Here is a 7,738-nt window from a genome sequence, read left to right on the forward strand (position 1 = left end):
TGTCTAGTATCAAAAAAAAGTAGCTTCTTTCAGTAGTGGTAGGAGATTATAGAAGTTAGCTTTAGAAACCCAAAGAAACACTCCTATTACCTGTTCACTTGAGATCTGGGAAGATTATAAAAACAGAATGGATCATAAATTTAGACCTTAGATGATAGAAGTACAAGAAGCCAGTGGAAGTTTCCAAGGAAGTAGACATTTTTTGGGTGGAATATATAGTTCCATGGACAATAACAGAAAATAAAAGGCATTATAGTATAATATAAAAAGAGCATCTGGACTGTGGAGAAAATTGACTTAAGTTCTAGTCCTACCTTATCACCTATGAGCAAGGGGCTAGACATTATTTGGTCAAGCCATTTAACTTTTGGGTCTCGGGGACCTATTTTATGAGTTTTGTGAGGATAAAAAATCATAAGGAATTTAAAAGCACTTGAAAAATGACTAATAGAAATAAGTTTGAATGATCCTAATACCCAGGTCTCCCCAGTATTCATAGTCTTATCAACTAAGAAACTGTCATAATTCAAATATGGTATGTCTAGAAAATTAATGTCAAACATACTCATGAACCTACAGAGAAGCCCTTTACAAAAGAAATAAAAAACTACAAAGGCATTTTTACTAGTTTGACAAACTCATAAATAAAACCATTTATGAATGATTATAAATTGAATCTGTAACATACCAGGATTTTTTCAGCCATTGCAAAAGATTGTAAGTGAACAGTCAATCAATAAATATTTATAAACATCTACAGTGTGCCAGGAACTATATTAAACACCAGAGATACAAAGAAAGGGAAAAGAGCCTGCTCTCAAGGAGCTCACAGGCTAATAGGGAGAAAATATGCAAACTATTCACAAACAAGCGATATAGAGGATAAAATGAAAAAGTGAATTGCCATATCATGAAAGCAAAATCTTGAGCATTTGAAGAGTTCTAATCAGCAATATGAATGTATACTGCTTCCTTAATCACTGATCTTTTCCTAATCTAAGCCTTACTAGTTTAGTCACTAAGTTGACCCATTTCAGCCCAAAATAAGCTATTTCTTTTTCTTCAGCTAAGTTGCTGGCTGTTTTTGGCAGTTTGATGTTTTGATTGCACATCTAACATTATTGGAAAAATATTTAGATACATTATCTTGTAGTATCAAAACTGCTGAATACATTCATACTCTACTAGAGATCTTCAAGAAAAAGAAAAGAAAAAAAAAGATCATTAAGGTGAAGGACGCTGTAGAGAAGCCTTATGTTCAAGCAAAGATTGAGCTAGATGTCTTCTGAGCTGTGGTGGTATAATTTTCTCCTCAAACTATATTACTTTCTAAAAGACTTGAGATGGAAAATGCCAATCAAATCAAGGGAGAGAACTATGGGGACCAAATGTGGATCGAAGCATAGTATTTTCACCTTTTCATTTGTTTAATTTTTTTCTTGTGGTTTTTTTCTCCCTTTTAGTCTGATTTTTCTTGCACAATATGACAAATCTGGAAATATGTTTTATAAGACTGCACATGGGGCAGCTAGTTGATACAGTGGCTAGAGCACCAGCCCTGTTTTCAGGAGAATCTGAGTTCAAATCTGGCCTCAGTCACTTAACACTTCCTTACTGTGTGACCCTGAATCATTTAACCCCAATTGCTCCAGCCAAAAAAAACCAAAAAAGCAAAAAACAAAACACTGCACATATTTAGTCTCTATCAGGTTGCTTGCTGTCTTGGGGAGGGGAAGGGAAGGAAAGGAAGAAGAAAAATTATCAAAGGTTTAAAAAAATGAATGTTGAAAACTATCTTCACATGTATTTGGAAAAATAAAATACTATTTTAAAATTTTTAAAGAGTAATCTAGGGGGAAAAACTGTATTGCTGCCAGGAAAACTATTTTAAAAAATGAAGCCAAAACTGACTTTTGGAATAACATTATCTTCTGGATCTATATCAGGACAACAAGGGAAGTAACAAAAGGAAAATGAAAATTATTTTCAAATCATCCTGATATATTATGAATCACCCTAGAGCCCCAAAAGTTCTCTTATTTCAGTATTTTATCAATCCTGCTTCTAGAGCACAGATCCCAATTGGGAACCTATCCAGAAGTCTATAATTTAGTGTCACATATGATCACAAGACATATATGATTGTGCAACAAACATTACTGTCCTCAAAAAGGCCAAGGTCTCCCACTGCATCTAGGGCCATTTCCAGTCATCTATATCTTGATCTATTATCTTGCCCCCTTGAACCCAGATGACTTTAAAGGAGAAAGTAAGGCTGATGACTTTACACAGTTCTCACTCACTTAAATCTAATCCACTTGCATGTCATGGTATCAACTCCCTAAAGTAATAGTCCTCTTGGAAAATGAAAGATAAAAAACTGCCCAATTTTCATCTCATTAAAGAATTCTAGTTATTTGCTTTCTCTGACAATTTTTCACTGCCTTCAATCTTCAATATATTGCCTTCAATATATTAAGCTGAATTAAATGACAATTTTTGGAGAAATTTTCAATCTCAGAGATTATCTCTTTACTACAAATTATCACTTAAGATACAATTTCTTGCTTTTCTACTAAACATGGTACCTATTTAGAAAATTATGTACTAAAACTAAACAGGTATAACATCCAAATTATATTAAGTAATCTGCCTAGTAATCACAGCATTCATAAGATTTCAAAAAATATATATTAAATAGTACTATATAAAGTTTGAGTAATTAAATTATATTCTAAAATGTTTAAACTATTTAATTCACAATGTATACACAAATTTGGACTACATAAATATATACAAAATACCAAAAAAAAATTGCTTTATTTCCAAGAAAACATATTCTTAAGCTTTATCTCAATAGGACAGATGAAATGGTTAAGTAGAAACACTCAAATTTTGCCAGAATACCATAGAATCAAACTTAACCAGTAACAATTTCTATTTTCTGTAATGCTTTCTCGTCAATTACATTGTACATCATTTAACTATATAAGTCTTTTCAAGGACACAGAGGATTTCTAATCTCATGAAGGGCCCATCCTAAACATGAACCTATTTCATTAGCATGCAAGCTTGCAATACTTAAGATCTATTCAGGGATGATTTAAACATACACAACGAGGATCAGAATGTTTTTCAGTGTGCATTAGGTAATTCAAGATGAGCTATACATATGTTGAATATAAACTCTCTTGCAGCAAAAAGAATTAGAGAATATGATAAACTTAATATCCTAGTTAAATGTGCTATACCAAATTAGAAATTTGGATTAGAGTACAATAAAATATCTAACATAAATAGTATTTAATACAATAACTGAATCTTTAATGATTCAGATGGCACTTAAAGATAATGTAGTAGTTTAGTGATTATCATGAATACCCACAAAGTTTTATGATTAATAAGCACTATTTAGCTGCTAGGATTCTTCATGAAAGTTTGCTGTATTTCATTCATTCCTAACATGCATTATTTCCTGTATCCTTACCAATATTTCTATACATGTCCAGTGTTTATCACTAATTTTAATAAAAATCCACAAAATAGTATTCGTTTTTCTTATACAAAATAGATATTAACGCTATACTCTCTAAGTTTTAAGCCCTTTATACAAAAGAATTCTATTAAAAATGGACAACATAGTGCATACTTTTCAGTTATATTCAAACACACATTTATTGAGCACTACTACAAGCAAAACACCAATGGGGATGAATATAATAGTTTCTGTCCTTACATTCAAATTAGGTAAGTTTCCCTATAAACTCTTAATACAGAAATAATTTTTCAGTTTCGCAGAGAGCATTTTTTTCTTGAGTTGCTATATAATCATCAGTCTCAAAACAGGGTTAATTTTCAAATGCAAATATATCTTTAGATACATACATAGAATAAATGTTTTAGAGTAGTAACTTATATGTCAGATAAGAACCTCAACTTTGTGTGAGTTTATGGAGGAAATACAGAAAAATAACATTTTACAATATGATCAAAACTATTAGGATTTGTAGAAAATATTTGATATGCTGGTCACTGAAAATGTTCAGTCTGTGTATCTCTTTATAATAATACACAAATTCCAGTTACACACATGCATGCAATTATGTGTTTTTACATAGCATTATGTTGCTCTAAATGTTTAATAATGTAAGTTTAGGGTGTTACCTTTAGTGCAATGCAGGTGAATGTAAACAGCAACTGGGATACCAATCTATTATAAATTCCCGCACTAAGAAAGCAGGTAAAAAACCACAACTGAATTCCAGAAGAGGTAGCACAGATAAATCGTGTAAAACCAGTTTAGTATCACCTGGTTAATATAGACAACATTTTGCAAATAAGCCAGGGTCATCCTTTGGTAATGCTTTCAGGAGATCACAAATCAATGTATCCTAAAGTGTGAATTACTTTAAAATGTGCTATTTCTACTGAAGGAAAAATAGTCCTTTTATTTTAGTTCATATCAGTATTTAATATTCCCGGATTAACACTCCCTTCTCGCCTGCTTAAGTAACTTTTTTTTTTCAAAAAAATTGATTCTTCTCACTTTGGTCTTCACCTCTGCTGTGCATCATTTCAGTTTCCTACATTTTTTCCTAAGCTCAAACTTATGAAATAAATGCCGCATAGTGTCACCATCTTAAAGAAAATATTGACTTGAGTCAGTAGTTTGGATCATTTATTTCAACTTAACTGGTTTACCTGGGATCCTCTGGTTTTTCTAGGAACTAATAACTCACACTAATCTGTAACAGAACAAATTTCGAATTATTGATTTTCTTTTCCTCCTTTCCGGAAACTGATTCTTACATAGGTGCTTAATTTGTGCAAAACCAAACTCAAATGAGCTACTTTCTATCCATTCAAAGGAAACATTTCTTTGAGTTGCTTAAATGGATACAAGTTGTACCATAAGACAACAAACTGGTAAGACTATCTTGAACTCTAGGTCAATGCCTTGTTTCTTGAATAGACCTAAGTGTCATCACATAAATGATTGTACATGGCACTTATGGGAAGAAGCTGACTTGCCACACCCTACACTAATAAGGGGAAGGGGTCGAAGTTCAGAATTTGGGAAAATGAGAGGAAAAAGCACCCACCACCACCACCACCACCACCAAAAAAAAAAAAAAAATCCCACGCCAGACTTCCCAAGCCTAGGGAAGGCAGAGGCTTCCCAGGCTGGCGAAGGAAGCATCCTGTCGGTCACGCCCCTCGCAGCCTGGCAGGTTTCTCACTTATCTAACTCTCCCGGGAGGGGCGGGGGGCACCTGACATGTAGGCGCCCGCGGCCCCGGGGGCCGCGCGCAGGGAGCAGCAGACAAGCAGCTGGCCAAGGCGAGGTGGCAAAGCTGTGCCCAGGGGGCGAGGGGCTGGCGGCCCCATCCTCGGCTCGGGCCCCTTACCTTGCGCTATGGCTATAGACTCGAAGCGGTGCAGCTCCTTGAGCAGGCAGCTCCTCTCTGTGGAGTGCAGGCTGTAGATGAAGTCGCGGGCTCCCTGCGCCGTGTTCAGCGATTCGATGGGCTCGCGCTTAGGGTGGGTTCCCAGCCCTCGGGAGGGGAGCGGCCCGGCGGCGAGGGCGGGAGGGGGCCGGAGGAGCAGCGCCGGGGCCGCGGCCGCGCCGCGCGGGCGGCAGCCGGGCAGGGGCCGCAGGCTGTGCGCAGTCCGGCTCCTCAGCAGGGGCAGCAGCAGCCGGGACATGCTGGGGGATGGGAGGGGGCGCAGGAGGGAGGCCAAGGGAGGGAGCCGAGGGGGAGGGACTCCGACCCGGGCTCAGCCCGACCCCGCCCCGAAGCCCTCCTGACAGGCGGCGGGGACGCCCGGCACCATCCACTCCCCGGGACCGGCGGGCTGCCGCTTTCGACTTCGAGTCTCCCCACGGCTCCTCCTCCGGGCACAACTTTCTCTGCGGGCGGGCGCAGTGGCGAGTAGACCTTGCTGGAGCCGGGGCGCGCGCGGGCTGGGCGGGTGGGCGGGTTTTGTGTGTATTTTTATGTGTGTCTGTTTGTCTGTCTGTCTCCTCGGCTGCCGAGAGGGATGAGTCAGCCGCAGGCCGCCCTCCTGCCGCCGCGGCTCCTCCTCCTCCTCCTCTCCTCCCAGACTACAGCGTTCAGTCTACGCGGCTCCACGTCTTCAAGGCACCCGCGCCTCCCCGACCTGGTCGCTGCCACCGCCGCCCTCCGAGGCAGGAGAGGGGTGGGGGAGTGGAGGGGCGGGCCGCGGAGAAGGAGGGAGTTACCGCGCAGGCGCCGCTCCGCCGCCCCAGTCCCGTCCCCTCCAGGCTCTCGCTAGCTCTCCTCTCCAGCCGCGCAAGCTCTTTCCCTCTCTCCTTCTTTCGCCTCCACCCTCGGCCCGAGTGAGGCGCTCGCAGCCCAATCCTAGGGGCCGGTAGGTGCCCATCGGGCCCCCAGGAGCTCAAGGCTGTCCTCCCCAGCCTTGGGCGGCTGGAATGGGGAGAAAGGGCTTCGGGCCTTCTGCCCGGCCCGAGCCGAGCAGCTGCCCTCGGTGTGCGGCGCGGGGGGAGGATGCCTAAAAATGGGGATCGTCCTGAAATGCCCCAGCCCAGGGGCCGCGTGCGTCCTTGTCACTGCCTACAGCTCTGGGCTGCAGGGTCAGGCTGTGCAGGCCCTGCCTTGGGTGATCGTGACATTTGCACCCCAGCTGTAGAACCTCTGTTAGGCTTCTGGTGCCTCAGCAACCCCATCCCGGATATCCACCCCTGCTTGCCAGCCCGGTCCATTGCAAAGTCAGCAAAGCGAGGCTGAACAAGTCCAACCACTCCCTGCCATCCGAGATGCTTCCAAAAGAGGGCGAGGCACAGTCCACCTCTCATTCCCCCCTCTCCTGCTTCCGGGAGGGGTGTTTAAGAACAGGAATCCCCATTCAGCTCCCCAAAGCTTTGCTTAACTCTACTGACAGCTGCACAACATATGATGGGTCCACAAACAAACATTCATACAAGCAAAACTTTTTCTTCTTATAGCTAGTAATTGTCTGCTCTATGACCCTAAATTTCCAAAGCTAAAGAAACGGCAATAAATGCATTATTTTCTAATGCTTCTCTGAAGGTTATTCATAGGTCAGAAGACAGGACAAGCTTCCTCCATCCAAAAATATCCCCCCTAACTATTGAAAATAGATTTGCTTTGAATTAATAGTCTGGGATTAAAAAGTCATATATATACCCCTAAGAGGGTTAAGACATTTGAACTTTAATGTGGATTAGTTTCTTAAAGAGATTTTCAATGAAAATGACAGTGTGGAGGGAGTAGAGACAGGAAGAGAGCATAATTCAGGTATCCCTCGGGAAGGAAATAGGGAGAACCAGTAAAGGCTCTGGGCAGAGACATTGGGCAGGTCACTTCCTTGGACTTCATCTTTGAAAGGAGAGGATTCGATTAGATGGTATCCGAGAATTCTTCCGAATTCAGATTTATCATCCTATAATGAGCATCTTGAAGGTCCTGGGACTGAAAAAAATAGGTAAACACTACAGAGAGGTCTGAATGTACTCTAAACAAATATACCTACTTTAAAGTTTTGTCGAAGTTGAACTCTGACAATCCTACCCTTTAAAATCATGCCTCTGATAATGATCACTGTATTGTGGATATGTGAGTGAAAAGTCTAGTATTCAGCTATTATTCCTGCTTATCTGCCCTGGCCAAAATTCAGGGCTATTGATGTTTGCTGCAGTCTCATTCTTGATTACTACATAAGGACAAATGTAAAT

General features: G+C 41.0%; 1 protein-coding gene across 3 annotated transcripts in view; it reads right to left on the reverse strand.

Annotated features, from left to right (window-relative positions):
* The window catches only part of TMEM65 (transmembrane protein 65), a 47,904-nt gene extending 41,679 nt beyond the window's left edge, over window positions 1-6,225 (reverse strand). Inside the window, exon 1 of one of the 3 annotated variants that reach the window (XM_031947169.1) lies at window positions 5,409-6,225. In XM_031947169.1, the coding sequence (XP_031803029.1) occupies window positions 5,409-5,706 (298 nt within the window). In that variant the 5' untranslated portion in view covers window positions 5,707-6,225. The remainder of the gene's footprint in view (window positions 1-5,408) is intronic. The other 2 variants (XM_031947168.1, XM_031947170.1) reach the window with 2 other exon arrangements.
* Between the last annotated feature and the right edge of the window lie 1,513 nt (window positions 6,226-7,738).

Source organism: Sarcophilus harrisii, chromosome 1, assembly GCF_902635505.1.
Source record: "Sarcophilus harrisii chromosome 1, mSarHar1.11, whole genome shotgun sequence".
NCBI lineage: Eukaryota > Metazoa > Chordata > Mammalia > Dasyuromorphia > Dasyuridae > Sarcophilus > Sarcophilus harrisii.